General features: G+C 41.2%; 1 protein-coding gene across 2 annotated transcripts in view; it reads left to right on the top strand.

Moving 5' to 3' along the window:
* Positions 1-26,159, top strand: part of spns2 (SPNS lysolipid transporter 2, sphingosine-1-phosphate) — a 56,678-nt gene that overhangs the window by 6,586 nt on the left and 23,933 nt on the right. For both annotated transcript variants that reach the window (XM_026327862.2, XM_026327863.2), the window contains exons 2-3: positions 10,537-10,602; positions 23,989-24,125. In XM_026327862.2, the coding sequence (XP_026183647.1) occupies positions 10,537-10,602; positions 23,989-24,125 (203 nt within the window). The remainder of the gene's footprint in view (positions 1-10,536; positions 10,603-23,988; positions 24,126-26,159) is intronic.

Below are 26,159 nucleotides of genomic sequence, written 5' to 3'. Positions count from 1 at the left end.
CCTCCCCACTGTGATCAGGGGAGTATGTGTAGACGTTAGAATGGGGCTGTGCTGTCTTTGCTGTTAGGTTTGCTTTAGGATTACAGCCCTGAAACAAAAACTGTCCGCTATGTTCGGTCCAGTTAAAAGATTTTAAGGCATGTTGACATGAGTGACAGCAACATGAGTCATAAGCAGAAGAACAAAGATTCTCTCAGCCTCCCTCTAGCACTTACCAAAAACTTCCATGTTAAAATAAAAACTTCTATCTTTCTGTCTTATTATCTAAGAAGAATGGAGTGTTTACCTGGAAAAAGAGCTGAATTTTTTCACTTCAGCAAATAACAGCTCCTCACTGCCAAAAAAAATGTTATTTCCCCACTCCTTTCATTTCATTTCATTTGTCATAGCAGATTTTAAGAGGAAAATGTTAGCAATGTTGCTCAATCAAAAGTGTGAGAGTCTCCAACATTAAAGTATAACTGTGTTAGATATAAAACTGACAAGACAATACAAACAGTTTTTCTGACCTTTTCACTCCTCTGACTGCACCGTCCATTTTTCTTTCCGCCAGCCACCCCAAACGCTCCATGACATTCACATCCATTTCAACACCACACACACACACCAAGTAAAATTTATAAAAGAGAAAAACATCAAGCAATTTGTCGCGAAGGTCATATTCAAATTTTCTCCTGAGCCCGGCGCTACAGCTGAGAACAATGCAAATGATGAAGAAATGGAAATGGAAAAAAATGCAATCTAGTTCATAGCTTTGTGAAACACACACTCTGAATCAACAGAACTGCAACTTGGAATTTGTTACAAGTGATGAAACTCTAATGTCCTGAGACATGGTGAAATTGGATTTTTCTCTGACACATTAACAAGTTAATCTGGAGAGGATGAGAATCTAATATTGACCTGCTTGTATCACTAGTTACACCCAGCGATTGTGAAAGCAATCTGTGCCCAGCAGTAATATTAGCTCTCAGCTCCTGGAAGTCCACAGCTTTTAGAAAAATGTTTAGATTACTCTTTCACAGCAGCTTTATATTCAAACACCTGTTGTTTTTGAGGGAAAATTTAATCTTTTGCCCTATTTGCATGTGATAAAGTAAATTGTTGAGCCTGGCAGAGGAATTATATAATATTTTATATCCACCAATCCGGCACTGGGTAAAGTGTTGTGTGTGCTGTGTATTCCCTCACATGTTTCATCAGCTCCTTTTTTATTTGATTTGTAGATGTGTTTGTTGTCAGAGCTGGATGAGATTGTGGCAGGATTTTCATTCCTCTGCTTGATGTATGCCTTACTGTGCTTGTGGGAAGACCTGCAGTTGAAGAAGGGTGCTGACCTCTGTAAAAGACTCAGATCTTTCCGTTAATACCCTGGGTCAGAGGTGGACATACACATACACAGCCTGTATGTGCTTTTCTGCTGTAAGAGGTTCACACCTAGGATTAAATTCCTATGAGAATGTGTCATTGGTTTTGTTTTTCCAACACGTCAGTACTGTCACAATGACAACACACATGTTCACATGCATACCTATCAAACTTAATGTTGGGTTATGGACTGACAGCATCACATTATCTTTCCCAGTGATTTTAGCCTCAATGCTGTGGGACAATCTTCTTATGAGACAATGATAGGCAGAGTTTTTACAGCAGAGAAAGGTCAGTTACACTTCTCTGTCCAGGGTGGATTATTACAGAGTGCTTTGGATTCCTCAGCACCATAATTGTTTACTGGTCCGTGTTTGTCATCATGCCACCTCACAAAGATAACATTTTGTCCACATGTATTTATAACACCAAACATATAGCATTGTACAGCTGGTTGAATGGGCTGCTTAGTGTGAAATGTTCAGTGATGTTTTAAGAGCCAAGACTCTTTCTCAGTATAGCTAAATGATTGGCTGATATGCGAGTAAGGCCTGAGGCTGTGTGCTGTAGGTATATGGACTGTTCTCTAATGAATCAGGTCTGGTATGTGGAAGTCAGAGTGGAGCACAAAAGATGTCTTGGTGTGGTTTTCCCACGCCAATAAGAACTCAAATTCACCTCACAGTCACACCCCACTATTGAGTTGTGTTTTTCATGTAAAATGACAACTCATTGTCCAGTTGTGTTTCATAATTATTTGAAAGAAATTGAATTTGAATTTGAAAGATTGACAATCTAGCCATTTGTGCCATTTGTGCACAAATATATATTTGGGTGTTTGATATAAATATTAGAGGAGGAAATGAAATGCATGTCTAAAGTCATGAGAGAATATCAGATGAACCCTATGGTCTTATGTAAACTGCTCCCACCTCCCACGTTTTAGAGGGCGGAAACCCATTGGAAAGTAAGGGGCTTCCCCTTTAAATAAACCCACAGTGTTATTGGTTGGACTGAGTCGTGTACATGTGCAGCTGTACAGAGGTCACCTTGACAACTCCAGAATAAAAATAATTTCATATTTGCTATTGCTCTGCAGCTCTGATAGTAATTCAGGAGGAAGCCTGAAGATAGAAGACACATGTCTGAAATTAAGATTTGTACATTTAGAAAACCCAAGTAGTCATGAGACATCAACAGTACACTAGACAGTATATACAGTAGCTAGCCTATTATACTGGATAGAAGTGACAGATATGTCACATTACCTCTGGCCCAAATGCAGTGTTTGTGACTGCCATGGAGAATCCTGATTTATAACTCGGTGTAGAAACAGACTGTTTTATGACAGATGTTATCACTGTGGACATAATTCCCAGATAGGGCAAGAAGGCTTTATTTGTTTCATCAGTCATACTTAGACTGCATGATCCAGTCCAACACCCTGTAACAAAATGGATGCTAAATTGCACGGCAGAGACTTAGTGACGTGCTGGTGAGAGTCAAGGAACATGAGCCACCTGAGCCAATGAAGTACAGTATCTCTATCCATCCATCCATCCATCCATCTATCCACCCATCCATCCATTACCTATACTGCTTACAGTTCAGGGTTGTGGTGCCCTGGAGCCAAATCCAGCTGACACTAGGTGAGAGGCGAGGTACACCCAGGACAGTTCACCAATCACAATCTGGAATTTGGAATCAAACCTGGAACCTTCTTGCTGTGAGGCAACAGTACTCACCACCAAAATACAGTATCTGTAAGAGTCATTGTTTTTCGTTGTTCATTTATTAAATGTTACAGAAAAGTACTTTATTTTTTAAAAAACATCACAACAAACTATAAATACTTTTTTAACGACAAAAATCCCATGGATATGAGCCATATGACACCAGCTGGGTGCCTATTACCCCTGCATTCTTTATTTTATGGAGCCTAAGCACTGTGATCATCCAGAGAAAATAGCTGTGCTATAGCTGTTTGATGCTAAATTGAGCTGAAAATATAAATCTTACCCAATTTTCTTCTTTTTTTATAATGGCCTAAGGTCATGTTGCACTTTCTCTTTTTACAGAAAGCACTGAGGCCCGGCCTCTCAGTTTGACAGCCTGAGAAGATTATACATCACAGCTCACACTGTGGTTGAATCAAGGGGAAGTCAGATGAAGTAGATGAGTCAAGTGGGAAGCAGAGAACATAGAAATATGTTCTTTTAGGCAAAAAATCAAGTATTTAAATGAATATATCAGCAACATATTAGCGAGTGCTCCTTGATTATTGTGTAAATAAATGTTATTAAGGAAAGTAATCAAACAAAGCTGCAACGTGCTCATAAAACCACCGAGACCAGAAGAGAACGTGAGAGAGGAGAAATGAAATCTCATTAAAAACACTACAGAATGACTTTAATCCTCCACACTGTTATGTAAAGAAGTGCTAGGATTACTGACAGGATTTGTCAAATTCACATTGCCTGTGCAGGAGATGTTTGTTCACACACACACACACACACACACACACACACACACAAAGGGTAATGCAAGTGAACTCTTACTTGACTAGTGTCTTTTGCCATTTTAATGGATAAACTGTCTCAGCATTGCCACTGAAAGCACCGACTGCTTTTACAAAGCTCTAAGCCTCAACATGACCACAGACTTGTCCCATCAAGGTCTGGACATCTGGCAAATGGCCCTGCAGACATCTTATAAATTTCACTAGCTTAAATGACCTTCCCCACATGCTTAAAGTGAACTATCATCACACTAAGAAGCCATCAGTGTGCCGTCTGAATTATTATCACCCTGTAGCACACACCAATTCTCATGAAGTGCTTCAAGAGGCTGGTTCTACAGCACATTAAATCACACTTGACTCTTGCTAGTTCATCTACTGAGCAGATCAGCAGCTACACCTCCACGTCAGACCACATTCAGCCCACTGCTGTTCGCTCTGCTGACATACAGTATGACTGCACTGCATTATGCATCTCCCACTGCATGATTCATTCTGCCGATGACACAACAGTGGTGGGCCCAATTTGTGCGACCATAGGGAAAACAAAGGAGGTTATCGTGAGCCTGAAGAAGATGCATGCTGACCATCGATGGCATTTCAGTTACTGGGAGTGCAGATCAGAGAAGACTTGTCCCAGACCTCACATATGACAGCCCTCTAAGCACATCAATCTCTCAACTGTCTGAAAACTAGGGAACTCCTTATTTCACCCTAATTTAATTTCTGCTTTCATTTCAGATAGTATATGTGTTCATATTTAATGTATAAGAGGCTTGTGAATGTTTTCTGGGATCATGATAACAATCAGTTAATATGAGCATAAACCTCAGGGCATTTTTTTTTTTGTGGGTTTGTGACCAGGACACTGTCTAGATCATTTATCTAAACAGGCTGTTTGAGCCTCTCTCTCCGAGGTCCTGATTTCCTCCCTTTAATGTGGCTCCTTTTCAAAATTCCACACAAATAACACTCCTCCAGGTTCACATTCAAGGTTGAGTTCAACTGCTGTTCAGTATTCCTGAGAGACACTGGTGTGAATGAGTGCAGCTCACAGAGATCCCCTGGCAGTGTCATCTGATTCCAAATACCTTTGCTTCACTTCACTGCATGACCACATCTCATGCATTATCCCATATGAACAAGTGCACTACCCCCTTAATGTATTATTGATGAGCTATAGGTTTAGGCTGCTTCCTGGATGCTTCTCCATGCATCCTCTCCACTACCATCAGATACTAATGCATCACAGGCCACGAGTTGAATTCAAGCTTTTGATTAGTGGAAGAAAATTAGGTTAAAAGAATGCTATTAATCAGAGGGGTAAGGCTGGCAAAATTACAGGCCTTTGAAATTGAGTTAGCTCCAGTTGGCTGTCACAAATTTAGACTGTTAGAGTCAAAGCTGCCTCAAATCTCATAGTGGTTGTATCACTGGAATAACAGCAGATTCATCCTCACACACTGGCAGGAGAACTAATATGATTTTCATGTATGATTGGGATGTACAGTACTGGTGTTTAGTAAAGTAACATGCTGCAGTACTAACACCCCTGATGTGGCACCCACAGCAGAATCAGCTAGACCAAAACAAAGAGAAACAATTCACATCCTCCTTTTTATGGCAGATATAAATGTATGAATCATGTCAAACACCTGAGGTTCACAGTAAGTTGTGATAGCACCATGGTGAAAATGACTATGTCCCTGAAATAACATTTCATTAGTTTATATCAAACTAAAGCAATTAAATTCGTGGAACACTTACTTCTTAGTCCATATACAAGTGATTTGTAGTGATACTGTGAAACAGGATTTATGTTGGTGTGGATATGCTACAGATGAGACGATGAAATATGATCCAGGAAATACATGTGAAGTCAGTGACACATTTATCAGTTAAAAGGCAACACCCCACACTGCAGCTAAAACTACTGTAGCTCTGTAAGTTTATCATGGCATGAAGCAGTTTGTCTTCCTTCTCAGTGATTGTAAGGTAACCTGTAGGATCATTCTGACCAACACACAACAGTAGAGAAATAGGAAGTGCACTCATACACTCCTCACGTCTTGCTGATTTTACTGGGGAATCCACTGCTTGTATGAACTTTGCAGGGAGTTTTGTACGCTGCTTCCTAGGCATGTGCAGCATGATTCCTTTCTGTGTTCAGGGAAAGGAAGTGAAATGGAAAAAGTGCTCCCCCACCCACTGCAGCCACATGGCAAGGGAGGAGAACAGTCGGTCAGGAGCCCACCGGCCACAGTCGGGCATATTTGTGGTCTGTGTTCTCCTCGCTGCAGTCTGAGGCTCTCTGCAGCCTGGCCTGCCTCAGTGCTCTGTTGCTCTCTGTGTTGCTTACTGTCTCTCACACGCTCAAAAACTGGTTACAAGAACAACCAGAAATGACACACTTTCTCCTCACTTATTATGTTCCTTTCCCAGACTATTTATACTGGTGTGGGTGACACATGAAAAGGGATCACCCCCTTTGCAGGAATGGAGGGGAAGGATCTGGCCACATCAGCAGAGCGGTTCACCACTGCCCGTCACACTCTGGCCAGAATGAATGACTTCCATCCATTGGCTGCCTCTCATGCTGTAACACACAGTGAAACCAGGGAAAGGGGGAACACACACATACCCACACACACACATACATATACTATATATATAAACAAAGGAAACATATGTGTTACAAATTCAACCCAGCCCTGCTTGCCTAACGTATCCACCACCTTGTTCCTTGCTCCTCATAACTCCTCTCCTGTGTCTCTATCTGTGTTTCTCACCAACGCCCATCACCGTTAAATTGGACTGCTATTCTCTTCTTCCCCTTAGCCTACTTTCTCTGAGCATAAATAGAACCAGAGCGGCTGGAGATCTGTGAGTCTCTGTTTGGGATTTGATAGAGAGTCTGTCTTCTCCAAGCTGACAGAGGTCTATGTGTGCACGTCTGCATATGGCTGCAATGGGCATGGTGTCGTGGGGTGTGTTTACCTATGGTGTATGGTGTTTGTGAGTGTGTGGGAGTCCCAGAGGAACAATGGTGTCTAGTGTGTGTCTCTGCACAGAAGCTGGCCTTGCAAAAACATCACACCGTATACTCATTAAAATGATTTAACTGGATCATGCTATCATGTTTGAAGTAAAGACTTCGGGGACTGGGATCTCATGTCCGATAATGACAAAAATAGTGTGGTCTATTTTTAGCTATATTTATAATGTACAGCATTGTAGTTCTTTCTGATGTGATGCTAGAGGAAACAATGTCCTAGCCTTTAAATGAACAGTCGACTAATGGTCTTATAACTAAAACAAACTACTCTTTATACTGAAGAATGATCATTCACCATTGCCTGTCTGTAAATGCAGTCTTTACAAGATGCAAAGAGTTACGTCTTCTGAAGCTGTTCTGAAAAGAAATGGCCATAAATACGGGCTTTATGAGAGGGTGGAACAGGTGTCAGCTTCACACTGGCCCCCAACTCTATGTCAGCTCTGTGTTTGGACAGTATTATGTACAGTTCAGCATCACAATAAATTCATGAAAGGGGTTCTTCATAGCTAAATGTGGCTCTGGATTGTGTTATTACACATCACAAAACACCTTCGTTAACAGCTGCGCATTCAGAGACTGAATAAATTACAAAATATTACAAGCTTTGGACTGATGATTTACCCACTTCTGCAGCTTGTTCATATTTGTTTGGTAAAACAAGGGAGTGTACAGTACATTAGGGTGGGTGTGTCCTACAAGGTAGCAGGTAGCTTTCGGCTTACGTAGCTGTGTGAATGCAGTTAACTTGAATGAGGATGGAAGTAGGTAGTGTTATTAGTGTGTGCAGTCAGGAAGAGCCACATTCCTGTGATGGTTCTTGCCTGGCATCATGCACAGATGCACATAGACTCCTGGAGGCCTGAGACCCATTAACATTGTTTAGTTAAATAGACCTGCTAGGTAATATGTGCAAAGCTGTCACAGTGGCAGGAGTGACCTGATATGTAGCTGAACAATAAAATATCACCCTTTTCACTGCTCTTATTATGTCAGTTAGGTAGTTTTAGAACTGTATAATCACCTGTGGAATTCAGAGACACCTTAGCAGCCACTGCATTGTGAGAAAAACCTGTTGCCTGAAGAAATGTTGATCTTCATAGTGAATCTGAAACACTTGATCCGCCCACAGTGAGAATTAAAATGAGGCAATTTAGAGAAAGTGAGTTTCTTTGTGGTCTCTTGACCTTTATCTCTTTATCTTGCATCACCATAGCAACTAAACTGGGCACTACAGATAGGCTATTGTTATGGTACCTGAACGTTCAAAAACACAAATCCCACATAGTGGGACAGCAGTGAAAATCTGAAGGAGAGAGGAAAAGCGTGGTGGGAAGCAAAAAAAAAAAAAAAAAAAAAAAAAGAGAGAGAAAAGAGAAAAGTGCCTGGCATTAAATGGCCTCATTAAGTGTAGAGCTGATAGTTGTGATACACTGCTCCACAAACGCAGAGCTGCTGCCTCTCTTTAATCCCTCACAGATTAGAACAATTCATTACACAGCACACTGCACTTGAAGTACAATCAACACAGTTGCTTTGATCCAATCTCCACTAGTTTTTTCAGTGGCTACACATATACAGGTACTGCAGCTAAGGGATTACCGGATGTGGTTACAGTACATCATGCGAACCTCTCATACAATATATTCATGTTTTTAATAGATCTGATCCTGTTGGAGTTGTTCTAACAGGACTATAGTTCCAGTATATTTAACATCCACAGCTTTGTTTACCTAATCTTACACTAAATAACACTTGCCCCTTGTCCCTTGATTAACTGTCTGATAATTGCGTGGTAAGTGTAGACGGGTGTGGTTCAGACAGGCTCTGTCCAGGAGGGACGCTTCACCATCTGTCACAGGAATCCCCTTCCCAGCAGGATGTGTATCTATGTGTTCCTATCTTCCAGGCCAATTAGAGTACAGCTGCAGTTGTACAGTGTACAGTACAGCATCATTTGACAGGCTTTATGGAGCAGCACAATCACTGTCTCTGCCAAGACCATATAAGGATGACATCTTGGTGTGATTTATAATTATCAGCGGCACGTGTTTGTGTCAGTATGTGGCTCCTGGGCGGAAGATCAGCTAAGCAAACACCAACCTTAAGTCTTATTTTAAGTTCCTTTAACTAAATCCCTGAGGGCGTATAAAGAAATGTGACATATGCCGCAGGATTTCATCCATGACTCACCCAAACATTACTGGACATGGACTGATATTTACCTGCAAAGAAAAATAAACTGACATGCTTGCCTTGAGGCATTTGCCACATTGTGCTGTCTGCTATGACTTCTAGAGGAACAAGAAATGCAGTTACCAGTTACCAAGCTGAATTGTTGTGGGGAATGCTAAGTCAAGTTCTCCTTGTTAATGATTGTGCAGGTGGGTGAACTGTTAGTTTCATTGAAACTGGGTGATAACTAGAATAGAAAAACCCTTTGGTCACGTCATTACGAAAACAAAAGGAAAACCTGTGAGTATATGTTTGAAAAAGAATGTCGGAAAATGTGAGCAGTCAGTCTGACTTAGACGACAGGAATCTGATGTATGTCCCTGCTCCTAGTCCTTTGTCCCTCTGTGGACAAATAACCTAAGCTAATGCACAGAACAACAGAATAATCTATTATATTAAGTCTAGCTATGCTTGGCTGTGATTGTTTGCATTTTCAAAAACAAAATCCCCAACCTGTCCAGGACATTATGTATTATTAGAGGCTTGGGTGCACTTGGGTCCGGAGGTCAGGTTAAGTTAGGTTGTACTGGTCTGCTGGAGTACAGAGATCAGAGGAAGTAAGCTTTTTAAAATGTTGGTCAGGTTGCTGTTCTATTTTCATGAGCTATGTTGCAATGCCTAAGACAAGCCTGCCAGTTTCAAACAGAGCCAGATAGCACCACCAAGCACAGCATATTGCCTCTGAACCGCAAGGATATCGAGAGTACTGATAAATTATTCCTTTTCTCTGTTCTTTTCAACCAAGCATGACTTTGAACCTTTCCATGCTGCAGAGGCACAGAATTCATTTGAGCCTCGTTGTTTCTTGTTTACCAACGCTTAAATTCGTACAGTAACACAGAGGGATGTCCTTAACCCTAATTCATCATCCTCTGATCTTCATCTTCAGCTTCATCCTTATCTTCTGATGTTTACAGTGTGTTAAAAGGTTTAGTACAGTGTGTGTGCTTGCTTTGCATACCAACCACACTGCTCACATGTTGTGATGAGCTAGTCCACTTAGCCTATGGGAAAATAATGGTAAAGAAAGTGTATGTGTTTTCTAATTTCCATAGTTGTTAAACACTACAAATGGTTCATGCGCTCTATAACACACTGTAGTGAAACCTTTGTAGCCTTCTACTAAAATTTAGCACTGTATGGCAGCCAAGAGAGCATTTTTCAGGATGTTATATAGCTCTTCAGGGATGTTAAATGAATAATAACCCTGGGGTAGTGTCTATCCATCATCTCCAACTATAATCACAAGCTACAAAGACTACTGTAAAGCCAGAACAAATGCAGCTAGAATTCAAAGAGAGCTCAGTATCTATGATTATGATTATTATTAAGCCTGTTTTCACTCTCTCCCTGTTTACAGGTGTTCTGCAGGACATCCAGGAGCATTATGACGTTTTAGACAGTGGAATCGGCTTGTTGCAAACAGGTACGCTCCCTTTAATCCTTTAATAACTACACGTGTGCAAAATGGTGGCTCAACACCTAAACACATTCTGTGTGTGATAAGGGGAAAAGGTATTTTACAGCATTTGCATGTAGCTAAGTTACAGTTAACAGCAGGTTTCACACACAAACAGTGGAAGCTTTATACAAAGCCAAACCGATGATACACTATTTGGTTTTACTGCATCAATTTTGATACTTATTTTAAAAAATCAATATTGTAACAGTTACAGGAGTGAAATGTTAAACATGTTAATCTGGTTTTACTTAACAACACTGTATCAGAGTGAGGGTCTTTTCCTTACTGAAGCAATAGCCAGCAGCAAACCAGGCAGGACAGGTCAATTGAAAGCAAAACAAAGTCAGGAGCCAGGCAGACTGTTCTCGTCTGAGGATTCTGGCTAAGGGCAGGGTTTCCTGTTCCACTCAGGACCCCAATGAATTCACCTTTTAGGGACATACATGTACCTTGCAAAGCCGTCTCATTGGAGGACAGGACCCAGTCTTGTCTCTGTGTGCCCTCAAACTCATTCAAGCACCAACCCACTTGCACACAAAGTGCCATTGAGGGCAAAGCCGGCAGGTTTGAGTTTGAGGGGGGAAAGAATACCGCCCAGTGTTTCCTCCTTCACTTGACGCTCTGAAACTCTGGTGAGCTGAATAGTGTGTTGACGACAAAAATATCTACCAGGAAAAAGGAATCAGTGTTTTCAGTGAATATGCCATTTCATCACATTCAATTCTATTCTCCACCCAGTTTCACTGTCATATGACAAATCTACATTTTCAGCTATGCTTATACATGTTATTGTCAAATTATTGGCAGCAGTAGTGAAAAAACTAAAGTCAGTCTTGTGTTTCAAAACACTCACTCTTAAATCAACAATTTTTATATGATGTCTTTCCAAACTGGTGATGGTCGTGATTTGTGGAATCACACATGTTTTTTTGAACTTGGGCAAAACAAAAAATGCAGGGGATTATTTGCAGTGTTTGAATCAGCACGGTAATTGCATTTGTGAAATCACTGACATTTCCAGGAGATGTCTGCTTAGAATGAAATCAAAACAAAAAACAGAGAACTGTGAAGGGTGTTTTCAATCTTAATTCTGTTTGCATTGGCCTTTGTGTACTGCACACAGCCACACTGGCAGAGACTCAACACACAATATGTTGGTAGACTGGCATGTGCAGCAAATGCACCGTCTACGTTTGTGGTCTTGAAGAGGCACCCAGCTGGCCAGGCTAAAAGCAGGGTGCTGTGTTTAATTTGCCTGGCCTGTCCTCTCTTGACATGGTTCAACTCCACTTGGCCCCTGATCCCCAGGTGACCTCTTCCTCACACCAGCCTGAGGAATGCTGGGTGTCCGGCCTTGAGATGTGAGAGCTGGTGGGCACAGACAGGGAGCCTAGGTGTGAAGAAAAGGAGGATGATGTAATCAGGGTGTTGGGGGGTGGGGGGTGGGCGGTGTACATGTTTAGAGTATGCATGTATTCTTTCCAGTTATCCACCTTCCACTTCTGTCTCCAAAGGGAACAATCCCTGCCTCTGTGAGCACCTGCAGGCCAGACCAACTCTGCCTTCTTTCTTCATTCCCTCTGCCACAGCAGCTTTCGTCCATCTGGGAATGCAAACTGCCAACGTAGGTGTTTTACAGCCAGTGGGTGCTGTGCGCCCTGAGGCAGTGGGTGTTGGGTGCTGCCAGGTCACCCTCACACTTTTAAAAAAAAACCACTGACACTCTGCAAAATCCATGGCTTAGAACAAACACAGGTCTGCATTAGAATCACTTTATAAACTCTGTTCTCGCTCTGTTTGAGGAAAAGAGAGTTTTGACCCTTTTTTTTGACTCGTGGTCAGAAGTACTAAACCAAATCCTCTGTGTAGATTGTTTTAGAAGTTTTAGAGGTCAATATCTAGAAGGATATTAACATTTGTTTTTAAGGATACTCGTAAGGTTTTTTTTTGCCAAGTGTGTTGATATGTTACATCTTAAAGGAAAACACATAGACAACAGAGCTCAGCGTCATGAGCACCTCTTCTTTCTGCTGGTATGTTATGTACACATTTGTATTGTCTTTATAGCCTGAGGAGCTGAGGTCTCAAATCTCAGTGAAAGAGGATGAGGTGTTCATAGTTGTCAGTCAGGTTAGGGTAAAGGCATGCTGCTTGAGCCTGGAGCTCTCCAGCCCCATCCATCAGCCTGTGGAGAAGGTCTCACCTGGCCCTCATGGACCTGTCAGTGCACCGGGCCTGAGCTCAGCTCTCACTGGAAGTGACAGGCCTCTGTGCTCATGACTCTCGGGCAGCAGCTATCTGAAGTGAGTGACACTTCCAGAGCTGTGAACAGAACCGGTCCTGAGGGTAAGGAGGGTAGGAAAGGTTAATGGAAGAGGAGAAGGGCTTCACTTGGATGGTATTACCTTTGATTAAAGGGAGTAGTGAGTGCTTGTGTTAACCAGACAGAGAAATCTGAGAGGCAGCTTTCTCCTCCTGCTAACATGCTACAATGTATCCAATTGCTCTGAGGCAAATCAGATAAAAAGAGACTTAATGGGCTGAATTATATGCTATATTTGAAGCTGGCATAGTAATTATTGTTCACTGGTTTAGCATGGAGGCAGAGTTATTGGGGTCAGTCTGGCTGGATGTACAGTGGAGCCATTGCTTAATAAGGAGCCGGCACTCAAAAAAGCTTGCAGACTGTCTGTGCCCTGTCCTGTGTGTGGCTGCCTACCTTGTCTGAAACACGACCCCAGCAGAGTCACGCACACACACGCACACACACACACACACACACACACACACACACACACACACACACACACACACACACACACACACACACACGCACACACACACACACACACACACACGCATACACCAACTGACATTGCCCTAGTCTTAACATGGTGTCCGTCTGTTATTGAGGAATGAGGCCACAGGTGCTGTGTGAGACTTATGGCTTGAGCTCTGTTAACACATAAGACTTATGCTACTTGCAAACAAGCTTTAAAGCCAAACCTCAACAAGTCAGCATTGTACTTAGCAGAAATTAGGTTTCTCCCATGCTGTACTGTAGGTGCAGCTGTTTGAAGCCTTTTATTTATGATCTCTGAGGTGTGGTCAAGTGTATATAGGTTTATGGTCATTGTCAATAAAAAAATCCTGCTGTTGAATGGTGGCCTCACTGATTTACACAGTGGGAAATTGAATTATCAGTGCTTAATCAGCTGTTCTGGCCATTCACAGCTGCTCGTGTCCGGTCTCTTGCCATCACTGGTAGAAACCCTCTCACTCACTCTCTCAGTATCAGCACTTCAGCAGCTGCTGTTGCCTTGTTGTCACCCCCACTGGCATCTTATAGGAGTTAGAGCAGACGGAGACGTGAAAGGAAATGTAGGGAGAAGAAAGAGACACCTGTGACTTCCTCCCTCTGGTCATGCATGGCAGCAAGGTTTAATCTTCTCCACTATTGATTCCCAAAGTCTGGCACTGCATTGCAATGGTGTTCAGCAGCCCCTCTCCGGCTGTGACAAGAATAGAACAATGACCTGAGGATGCATTGACATCACAGTGTGTCTATGTGTGTATGTGTGTCTCCATCTCAGGCTGTTTTTATAGGCCATGTCTCAGAGGAGGGCAGCTGCTGGGCGATGATTGGCACTCTGCTCCTTGTTTCCTCCCCCCTCGCTTCTTGTCAACAAACCAACAGCGCTGCCAATGAGTTACTCAATCCAGTCAGGATTTTAAGGCCAATGACACAGGCCTGCTGTCATTCCCACTTTATGTAAATGTCCCATTAGATTTTTTGTCACCACTTCATAAACTGCACAAACAAAGGAGAGGTGGGGTGGTTGTGGCAGAGTTACGCAGATTTGAAAGTTGCATTTATCGCGACAGGATTCTCAGTGATGTTTCCTCCTGCTTTTCCAAAAAAGAAGATGACCTGATCGATTGCCTGATGCCACCGGAGACTATTCAGCTCATTTTGCTCCGAGTGACATCAACAGATCAATGAGGAACACACACATACACATCCCTCATTGTCAAGTACATGTGCCTTGTTCCTACATAACTCAGCAAGTCAAGGTCAAAGATAGGACTGCTGCTTGCTCAATTGAGCTGTTTTCACTAATCATTGTGTTGTATATGGGCAATGTAGAGGAAATGTGTATGTGGTCCATGTGTGTGTCAGCCCTGGTTTTTATATTCTGTTAGTCTCAATAACAAGGGTAGCATGCAAAAACATGAACACAGACAAGCAGGGTCCTCTGTCATTTCAGCCAGAGCTTGTCATTAAGTCGGCTGCCATTTCCCTGTAGTAAGTACAGGGAAACGACAGGAAAGAAAAGCCCCTTGCCCTGCACTCAACAGCATCTCAGCTTGGTGCCACATCACCAACCACAGCAAAATATCCCTGGGAAAATATAACTACATGTTTTTAATTATGCAGCAGTCTGAAACTTAACTGGTTGCATATCTTACTACTGGTTCTTTCTTCTAGAAAAAATTCAAGCGTGTTTCTTTATTCTAACCATGTGTTTAAACTATGCGCCAGGAATGTGCAAAAGATGATGTTCCAGCACACTCCTGGTATTGGTAGAAGCGTGTAATTCTCCCACATTGAGCAGGTAGAAGAGAGACCAGCTGCAGCTGTGCAGACAAGCGATCAGCTTTCAGAGAAGCTGAAAAATTGAATAAAATAAAAAGGGTTTAAGTTGATGGCAGCTTCTGTGGGAATTAGCTGCTGCCTTTTGACAGAAATAGGCAAATAGAGAGTGCTGCACGGTTATTTCCCAGGCTGCATGTGGCATTTATCAAACTGTAGCCAACACATTTGTAATCCAACACTGGTGAAGCAGAGGAGTTTCTGAGAGAATTAGTGGTGATCAGAAATGTGAGGAATGCAGAAATATTTGGGGCACTACAGGAAGGGGAATCCAGGAGGCAGAAATATGATGTATGAGAGTGCCTGCCTTTCAGTACAATACATTGGTCGACTCAATCTTACTCAAACAAAAGCCATGTGTCACACCCTTGACAGGCAGTTGCATTAATCATTAGAGTAAGAAACCAAACTGCCACTCCCACCGGTGCTGCACACCTCAGAAATCACAACACAGATCTCCGACGGGCCACTGGACAACATTGACTTGCTTTGGGTGACTGAAAGAAAGATAGTGTGCTTAGTTCCCTTGTCACCGTATTATTGAAGTTGTGGTGCAGTTCTCCAGATTTTATGGATTTTTTCAGTCATCACTAGCAAGATCATGGTAATGAAACATCTAATGTCGTAACCAAACTTTGTTGTAAATAATATAGATTTTCTCTCATTGATATTCTATCTGAGTATCATAGTAAGCAGGCTACAGTAAATTTCTCTGCTCCACACACCAACCTTTTATGAGGCCCAGACCTCCAGTAAACAACAATAGATTTTGTGTTGTGTTAAATACAGCACACCAAAGACACTGAAAACCTTCAGGACACAATCTGTTAAACAAGTACCTGCTCCTAAGTCTCCTCAGCCATAAAAAATCTACTCATGTACTGTGTTATTATAATTTCAATTTTACATCATATTGATTCAACATAACACCTCACTTTAACACAAATATTCCTAAATTAAACACTTGTCATATTGCAGGATGGAGAGAGCTGCTACAAATGATTTTTATACTTAACTGTGTGTAATTGCACAGCTAATAAAGCATTTCTCCTTCCTGTGTTCACATTGTTCTTTTACTGTTTCCCAGACTTATAATTTCACTAAGAAACCCATGAAGCATTAACTCCACATGTCCCAGTGGAAAGCTTCAGGTACTGTACATGATCAGGTGGTTCTATGGAGACAGCAGGCTCTAATAGTCATCCACAATTAGAAATGTTTTTATTATGAAAGATAGAATCTATAGATTTACTGGATAGTTAATTAATTTTTCCCATGTATCTCTGTTGTTTCCTACAGAGAAAAACATTTGTTGGTATGTAATAGACTGTAATATGATCCTTTTCTGAGAAAGGCTACATATGGTTGGACAGCCTGGCATATTGTGTGTGTGATGACATCCTTGACAGTGGTATGCAGGGTTGGGTTACCTGCTGTGATTCCACTGCACTGACAGCACCTTTTACACAAGCTTTGAACTGGTAACCTTAAGGGTAACGATAAGTAGCCTATGGTTTTCTATGTTATATTTAAACAACACAATTATTGTATAAAGATTGAGGCGAGTCACTGCAATACCATAACACAAAGTGATATTACAAAAAATACCAGCCAGGTCTCAGTTCTGAATTGTTCTTCATCCATTGTTTTCCATTGTTTAAAGCTTTCATGCTATCTCAGCTAATTTTTTTAACGTCAATAGAAGTCCATTCCTGCTCCCCATCATGAAACTATTATTTAATCTGTATGATAATTGAGATTATTAATGACCATGATTTGAGACATGCATGGACTGAGCCAATACAAGAGTGAGGACAGACATACAGAGCTGTTGTTACTGGCTAACAGACTCCATTTGTCACCCATAGTTTCTCTTCATACAAACAGCTCCAGCTGTGGCAAGCAGATACTTTTGTAACGACATAAAGGGTACAAAGTGGTACGAAGGCGCAGGAGAGTCAAGAGACACTGAGGAGGGAAGTTGTATTTATGGAAGGGGTGTGATGAGCACTGACACCTAGACACACACCTTGTCCACAGTGAACAGGTCAAAGTGATACTTGGTGATGCTGTGAAGGACAACGCCTAGCCTGTAGACATGTTCAGACATGCAGATAGGATGTGCATCTCCTATTCCTCTAATTCTGTCTCTGGCAGCTGACGGACACTCAAATTCCTCAAACTGCTGTCCCTCGGTTAGACTGACTTTCAGATTTCAGAGCCACGAGGATGACATTGCCTTCAGCTAATACCCAATTTGCAAACCCACAGTAGAAAAGAAAAGTGGGGATCTTCAGAGATCTGACTTTTAACATGTAGAAAGCATAAAAAGGATGTAATTTATTTCTCTATAAAGCAAAGGAGGAAGTTCAGTTACATAATATAATGAGTGAATAGGATTGGGGTGAGTTGGTAGACAAAACAGAGGATTTTCACAAGGAAAATCATAGTTATTTCCCTTTTCCAGCCCAATGTCAACATTGTTTGTTTTATTCATGGTCGACACATTTTTACAATACAGCAAATGTTCTCTAACCTTATTTCAACCCAAACCACATACTTATTGAACAATGTCTTGTTTCAAGGCCTAACCAAATTGTGACCACTCCACAACCATAACCATGTGTTTATCCCTGTTATGTTACACTCCTAATGGTCATATACAGGGACAAATGCTCTAAATGGTCTTTTATGGTAGCAGATATTTAGGTAACATGTCCTGTTAGACACTTTCATTTTAGGTGTCCTAAAGAATCAAAAATATTATAAAAACATTTCTTCAATTTTGTATTTTGGTTCTTTTTTATATTATGTTTAGAAAACTGATTTTATTTCTGGGCAGCATTGTTGCCTTACATCAAGAAGGTTCCTAGTTCAAAAACCCTGTCAGAGACCTTTCTGTGTGGAGTCAGCATGTTCTCCCTGTGCTTGTGTGGGTTTTCTCCAGGTACTCTGGTTTCCTCCCACAGTCCAAAAACATGTATGTCAGGTTGATTGGTGACTCTAAATTGCCCATAGGAGTGAGTGTGAGTGTGTGAGGTTGTTTGTCTCTATACTGTCAGTCACCTTGAAGAGAAATCTGAATGATTTTCTTGTTTTAAAAAAAAAAAAAAAAAAAAGGGTCAAATGGGCTGCTGAGTATTTGGATCCCACAGCCAGATGTGGAGCCTCACAGGTGCTTGCTTCTGGGGAAACTAGGGTTTCATAGGGAAATGTAGCTGTACAGGCTCTGTGAATATCAATCACACACACACACACACACACACACACACACACACACATAAACACACACTCAACATACGTGCATCTATCCTCCTGATGCTCTATTCACAGTGGCACTGAATCACAGGGAGTGAGTCATCTCAAGGGTATTGTTCAAAGGGAAGGCTGGATGTCCGGTGTTTCTACTCTCCATCTGCATGCCATTTGAAGGAGAGTGTCATTAACATTCAGTGTCATTACTTTAAACACTTGCATTCAGAAGTTATTTTTACTGTAAAACTTCTTCCACCATCCAACTGAGCCCTTAAGAACAAGCTTAATTAGACCAAGCAATGTAACCAGCCAACCATTTCAGATATACCTCTTTAAAGATAAAGGGCTTGGGTACCAATTCACCACTAGACATACTTCATGAGGTGTGAAAGGCTGCAGAAGGTGCCTCTAATGGTGAAAGATAATAAATGATGATAATAAAGAAAACTATACAGTATAATAAAACAGCCAACATTTTCCACACGCTCATGACTATAGAAGTAATAGCTTATTAAAAAACCCTTCATTAGTTAAATATCAAGGGTTGATTAGCTTTACAGTAAGACAGCTTAAAATACCAGTAAGCTATTAGTACATGTATTGCAGCTGAGAGTCTCTGTGTATTCTACAACCATGCTGACAATGTACCTAGGGGACAGGGATCATTCGCCTGAGTCTAATGCCACACTAACGGCACAGTAATGTTCCCCTTAAACATCTGCCTCCAGTGGATCCTGTAGACCTGTAATTGTGTCTGCTTTCAGACTTCACACAGCCATTGTTCTCGTCTGGAATGTCCTAAGACTATAAGAAGTGATGCAAATTGCTCACTGAGACTTTGGGAAATATGCACAGCATCTTCTTTGGAATTTGGAGAACATAAGAATGCCTCAGGTAGGAGGTCCATATGACAGTCTGAAATTAGAATTCATTGTTTTTTTTGCGGGAGAATTTTGGGTTTATTCGCTGGACTTCTGTTATTCTTAATGTCAGAAGCACACAGGGTTCAGGAGACGCTGAGTTCTTGCTGCATACCCTCAGCACACAGAGAGAATGAAATAGATAAGAAGGAATAATGATTAATTCAGCTACTCTACAGAGGTTTCAGAATACAAAACCACTTCTCTTAGAGCTGCTTCAAAGGGGTTCCTGCAGTCAGATGAGGTAATGTTAATAAATGACCTTAATGGGTCAAACAGCCCAATATGATTATAATAAATCACCTCCATATTCACTGTGGCTTTGATCACCACTGTTATGACTGTACACAATAATTTAATCACCAGTTTGCTTGCCATCAATGAAATGCACAACAGTTTACTTACCACTGGTGTGGAATTAATTACTCACAGCCTGAGAGGAGATAAACACCAGTTTTAAAGGAAGGAATCAGTTTGTTAAACTAGTAGAGGGTTTTATGTTACATAAGCCTAATGATAAAGGAAGGATATTAAGCAGGGCTGATACTGTTTTACAGCCTATGGTTGAGTCAGTTCCCTTGGAGAAAGCCAGCTATGTAATGTCGTCACTGATATCATAATTATACACCAACAGCAAATACGGTAAAAAACAAATTCCTTCAGGAATATCTTTCCTTCATGCCCAGGGTTTGCTTAATCTGCAGCACTCACACACAATCAGGGCATTAATTGTCTTCATAAATGAATCCCAGTCAGTGTCAAGACATAGACAAAAGTATTGATAATAAAAGCTCATTGTTTTTTCTTCTTACTCCTTCTTTTTTACTCTGAAAACGCAATTCGAGTGAGTTGTTGAAAAGCCTGTCACCGTCTGAAAAAGTAAGCTGGCCATTGTCCTATAAATGAGGTTAAGAGAATTTATTTCTCCCATTTGGCCTGTGGCACAACCCAGACAGCTACTCACTGTGAGAGCTTTCTTACTGTTGTTTGTTACATATGTTCTTTATTTATTTTGTGACTAGCCAGGGCTTAACTCTTACAACACTGTGGAGATCACACAAAGATGCACTCACTGCGGTCCACAGTATAAACAAGAATCAACACATGGACAACACAGGAACCTCACTGGTGAGGACGGGCAACATTTTCTGGATGTTTTATGTGTAAGAGCTGTTTACTGTCTGTCAATCAAATCTTTCCAGCTAAACACTTATCCAGGCCGATTAAAGACATTCAGACTGCAAAGTTACCTCAGCAGATTGAGTTATGAATAATTGAGCTTTTCTTATCCAGCCTTGCAACTCTCAATGCCTACACTGAGAATTTTGGGTGTGACCTGGCATCTGTGAAGCCTTATTGTTAACCGTGGTTTGTTCATCCTTCCTATAATATACTGAAATAGACTGAGCACATTTATTTTTCTGCAGTGTGCACTGAGACGCATACAGAAAATTCAGCGCTGTGCAAGATATAAGACATTTATTTTCAGCGTAGATTATTCCAAATAGTTTTTGGAGAATGAAAGGAACCAGGTGTTTCTTTTGTGTTTCCGTATTATTTTGTACATTGTGTCTTGTTTTCTTTACAGTGACATGTCTTATCGAGTCTTGCATTTTCCACAATGCATGGGATATGTCTCATTGTCACACCGATCAAAGGCGCATTTCAAATACTTCAGTCTCTTGTACTGCAACTTCTGAATTCGAAATCTTTTCAATCCAAATCTTTAGAGGGTGGCAAGGCTGTCAATACTGACTGATTAGAAAGTGTTTGAAGAGAGAAAATGCAGCAATAATGAAACTAACACACCCTGATTGTATGGTGTGGGTGTACCTGTTTTATTTTTTAAATAAACAACCTGACATTTTTTTATCCCTTGTGTCAAGTAAAGACAGCATCTCTTTGTAACTGACGTGTGATGGTAAGTCAAAGAGTTCAAAGCAGCTCCATGAGAAAATGCTTTTGTAATGCTTGTTTTGCTGAGTCCAAATACACTTGCACATGTTTTCAATAGAAAACTAAAAATTGTGTGATAGATATTTGCTCTGTTTGGTGGTTGCCAAGTCTTGTACCAAGGAACTGGTGTTATCTTTTCTCCCTTATTACAGTGTCTTCTTCTTCTCTGCTTACACCAAAGCTGAACTCTCACCAAACATTTAAAAACAAATATGTTGCTCAGAAAGCAGCAAGTTTAATAGGCATTGAGTTTAACAACTAAATACATGTGAACACACTTGTCAAGGTCTGACTTGTATTGATACTGCAAAAAGGTGATAATGAGCCTTGAAAAGTCACGAAATTGCATGAAAGAAAACACAGAGATGGTGATGTGTGGTCCAGCTAATGACTTAAAATCAGCCAGTTAATGATGTAAGGATATGTATTTTTGTCAAACACTGAGGAAAATTATGTCCAGCCCCTGGCTTTTAAAACCCACATGCACCAGCTGGTGGTGGGTGATTGTAGACCTCTCCCTTATCTTATCTTCAGTATGTACCGCATTACTCCCTTCTCTTTGTGGGTGGAGTACTGTGTGTGTGTGTGTGTGTGTGTGTGTATGTGTGGGTGTGTGCATGGGTTTCTCCAGCAGCGCTGTAGCTGCAGGGTAAGTTGGTAAAGCTCATTAGGGAGCTGGACCTGCACAGAGCAGTCATCAGAGTCATTTAGCATTACGCAATGGACCTGCAGCACTTAGCCACATAAATACTTGGAGGCTAAAGCAAGGGAGAGAAGGAGGGAGATGCAGGCAACCAGAGGGAGCATAGTGGGATGAAGGAGTGAGGAGAGGCTGATTATCTATAGTGAAGCAGTAATCCCAGCACCTGTGAAGACCCAAGTCATATTTAATTCATCCATTAATAATAACATAGATTAGACAGAGATTAGATTTTAGATCCCATTTCATTTGGTGAAATTGGATTTTTTTTTTTCTCAACACAGTGAGGTCAAAGCAGAAAATGCCTGCATGGGTGGGTCTTGTATAAATCATTAACTAAACTAAAGTTACATTTTTATTTTATACAGATTGATATTTACTCTGTTACTGTGATTTTTTTAGTTTTTATTTGTACTTTCTATTTGTCAGGTGAGAAAATGAGCCACTGATGTTGATACTGTGTATTAGATTTTCTTCAAAAACAAAATGCAGAGAATAACCAGCATCATGATCGCACTATATTTCCTTAATCAATGAGACTATATAGTGCAGGTTTATTGTTTGCAGCTACAGATGCAGTGCAGCAGTACACAGCATAACAGGTTTAACTACCTGAGTTATTTAATTTAAACGCCTGTGTAAAAGTTATATAAATGTATTGTTTTACACTCTTTATGGGTAACTTTTCCTGAAAATAGGGTTATGAAAGGACTTTGTCATGCCATAGACACATGTTCAAAACTACAGTTATGCTATAATCTGATTACTGTCCCTTATCCTGCTGGTTGGCCTCAGCAGCTGCAGGACTGTGATGCCCCTGCCTTATATAACACCCCCCCCTCTCTCTCTTTTCTCTCTCATCTCTTTTTCTCCCTTCCTTCTCTGTATGTTTATGCTGATGATGTGTCAAAACACTCCAGCCTGCCTCCCCAGCTCCCCTCACTGCTGTCAAGAGTAACATCTCTGCCCTTTCTCCTCTGCAAAGACACAAAACTGAGAGCATTAAAAATTCAGGTCTGTTTTGCTTGGTTGTACTCATAAATACTGACTAAAAGCCCTGAGAACGAGGGTTAGTTGTCCATTCTGCAGAGGGGCAATTAGACAAACATATTTTAAAGCACTTGTGTTCCTTTCCCCGGGACATAAACTCAGTAGTAAGAAATAAAGGAGGAATTATCCAAGGCCACTAAGCTACCACAGACCTCTTCCTGGCATGGGGGGGAAATAATAGGTCCTGGTGTGTTACGTGTTGTTAGTCTTGCATGTGGTCGGCTTAACTGTAATACCAGCAGTAAGACACTAAATTCTGACATATATTTTTCTTTTTTTTTTTTTTTGACCCTTCTTTTAATTAGTGTTATCTGATAGTGTATAAACCTGTTTTGCCCATATATCATACTCCCTGTCTCTTTACTGAAATATTCCAAAATACTACCTAGGTCTCCGTATTTGTACAACACTCTCTCTTCCTATCACTCCACAAAACTGAATGCTGTACATCCCACATCAGCTTTTTCTCTGACATTACCCAGTGCTGTATTGTCAATATCTAATAATCTTTTGCCTGGTGTCTTGTAGCAAGTGTTTGTGAATAATAATGGAATGCTAATGGGTTGGAGTTGAATAGAAGTGTCCTCTGGCAGTCCTTCCTTGTGTCTCTGACTGACTGGTATCGCACTGTTGATCTGGATAGGTCTTGACTTAATAAGGGGACCAACGAGGTAAAATACTTCCAGGCAGAGATCGAGGGTTTTTTCCACAAACTGCAGTAAATTAAAAACGGCAAATAAAAAAAATATGTCTCCATCAGTAACAGTCATTTTCTATCATTCTAACATTTTCTCTTTTCCTTTTTCCCTCCACAGTCTTTATCTGCAGTTTCATGGTGGCCGCTCCCATCTTCGGTTACCTGGGCGACCGCTTCAACAGAAAGGTCATCCTGAGCGGTGGCATTTTCTTCTGGTCTATTGTTACTCTGTCGAGCTCCTTCATCAGCAAAGAGGTATGGCATTGCAGAAAGTGTAGAACAGTTGCAGCACAAGAGCGGAAATGTTCTTCTATTATGCTGCTGTGCCTGTTATGTAGTCGACACTGACGAGCTAATTATTCCGTTCTGATCTGGATATGCTTGATGTTAAGGCCCCTGAAATGAAATGACATGCTCATTAAGTCAGACACCCATTTAGCCTTTGTAGACATTCTTTATGTCTCCCTCCCTCCCTGTCTCTAGCTTACTGGCTACCAGCCAATCAACTAATGAAGGCCCATGCCTCAGAGTTGTCTCAATTACAGTGCTTTAGAAGATGTTTCACCGCATCCTGACAAGTGGATTTAGATCCGATATCTCTAAAAGCCCCTGTGTGATGGGCGGTGTTGGGCGCATTAAACAATGACACTATTCTTGTGAGCGATGATGTGGGGGAGAGTTATTCTGCCAGGAGAAGCCTTCACTTTACCATCACAGGTTCTGTGGGTATACAGTTGTGAGTGTGTAGACCGACCCCCAGTTTTAATGAAATCTAACCGGTCAACTATGGTTGATTGGCAGGGATATGTGGCATTAACAGGAATGTTAGTTCAACGTATGGAGCACATGGTATGTCTGCAGAGCAGGACCATGGAGTCCAGGAGTGTCTTCTGTAGTGAGTAAGCCTCTTCACAGTGAGAGTTGTTCAGCCCAGAGCTGTGGAAGGGAATAACAACTCAGAGATGTTGTTGGTGTCAGGAGGGCATCCTTTCACTTCAGTCCCCTGTGGACTTGTGTGCTACGAGATGACAAGATGGCAGCCATTTGCCAAAAAGGAAAATCATTCAGGCTGCTCATGGCTACGATGAAATTAAAACCTTCATCCCACTGACAAATAACACAAAGGCCACTGACTGCTGATGAGGTGATGCAGAGTGACCACTAGCACCCGCAGTCCTTTGCCTCAAACTTTAACTCTTCGCTCAAGACATGTTCCTGTGTATGCCACTCAAACCAGGCAAGAGGAAATGACTCTTTTGTAATGGGACTACAGCACTGTCACTATGAGAGATAAAGGACATGACATATATTGAAATGTTAATAACCACTTATAAACTGAGTCCTATCGTTATACATTTAAGACACTCTGGGGCATTTTGGAAGGATTTGCAGAAGCTACAGAGACCAGATCTTACATAACAGAAATTTGCCACAAAGCAAAATTGCATACTTTTTTCTGCATGACCACAACAAATCATCATCATAAAATGATAACCTCCCGGTTATTTGACATTTCAAATGCATTAATGGCATCTGTGGCTTACTGTTTCTGACTGTGAGCCTGAAAGCTAAATATCTTGCACTGAGATGACCTTCTCTTTAATAATATGTACAATTTCTGTATTATCTCATGAATATGAAGACGGTGTAACAATCTGATAATGTATCTATTGTTGTAATAAGACCTGACTTAGGACCATGATGTTATGTACACATACAGCTCTCTTCTTCTCACTGTGAAGTAATGGAAAAATATATTTATTTTAAAATTTTTGGAAATAATGATGCCCTGTGATGGACTGGTGACCTGCCCAGGGTGTACCTCTGTCTTTCACCATGTTAGTATTGTCACTGCACCAGTACACCGATATAAGCTGCGCTGCTTGCATGGCTATAAACTTGGTTAAAGACAAGTTCAATACAGTCAAAGTATGTTTTCCTTCCTTCCTCCTTATTCTTTATTCCTTTGCAGTCTTCAGCCTGCTTTTTCTGTTTCTAACCCTCATTTTTGTGGTGCTTCCCAGGCGTTGCTCCTTGGAGGTTTTCTTGTTGTTGTCACTCGTACTACATTTCTGTTCCAAGTAGCAATTAGCTGACCACACATATAAAAAGAGTTACCATTATGATCCCACTAAACAGCAGGTTATTACAGGAAAAATCATTCAAAATAAAGAAAAAAACCAAGCCATAGCTGTGGACACTGAACTGTGCTCATTCTCGATCTAGTAGTCTCCAGAGGATGTTTGATGGCTGTACGTGTGACCTCATGACATGATGTCCCACTCATCA

The sequence above is a fragment of the Mastacembelus armatus genome, chromosome 14, assembly GCF_900324485.2.
Source record: "Mastacembelus armatus chromosome 14, fMasArm1.2, whole genome shotgun sequence".
In the NCBI taxonomy this organism is placed as follows: Eukaryota; Metazoa; Chordata; class Actinopteri; order Synbranchiformes; family Mastacembelidae; genus Mastacembelus; species Mastacembelus armatus.
The sequence above is the reverse complement of the archived record's forward strand: the minus strand, read 5'-3'. Positions and strand labels throughout refer to the sequence as shown.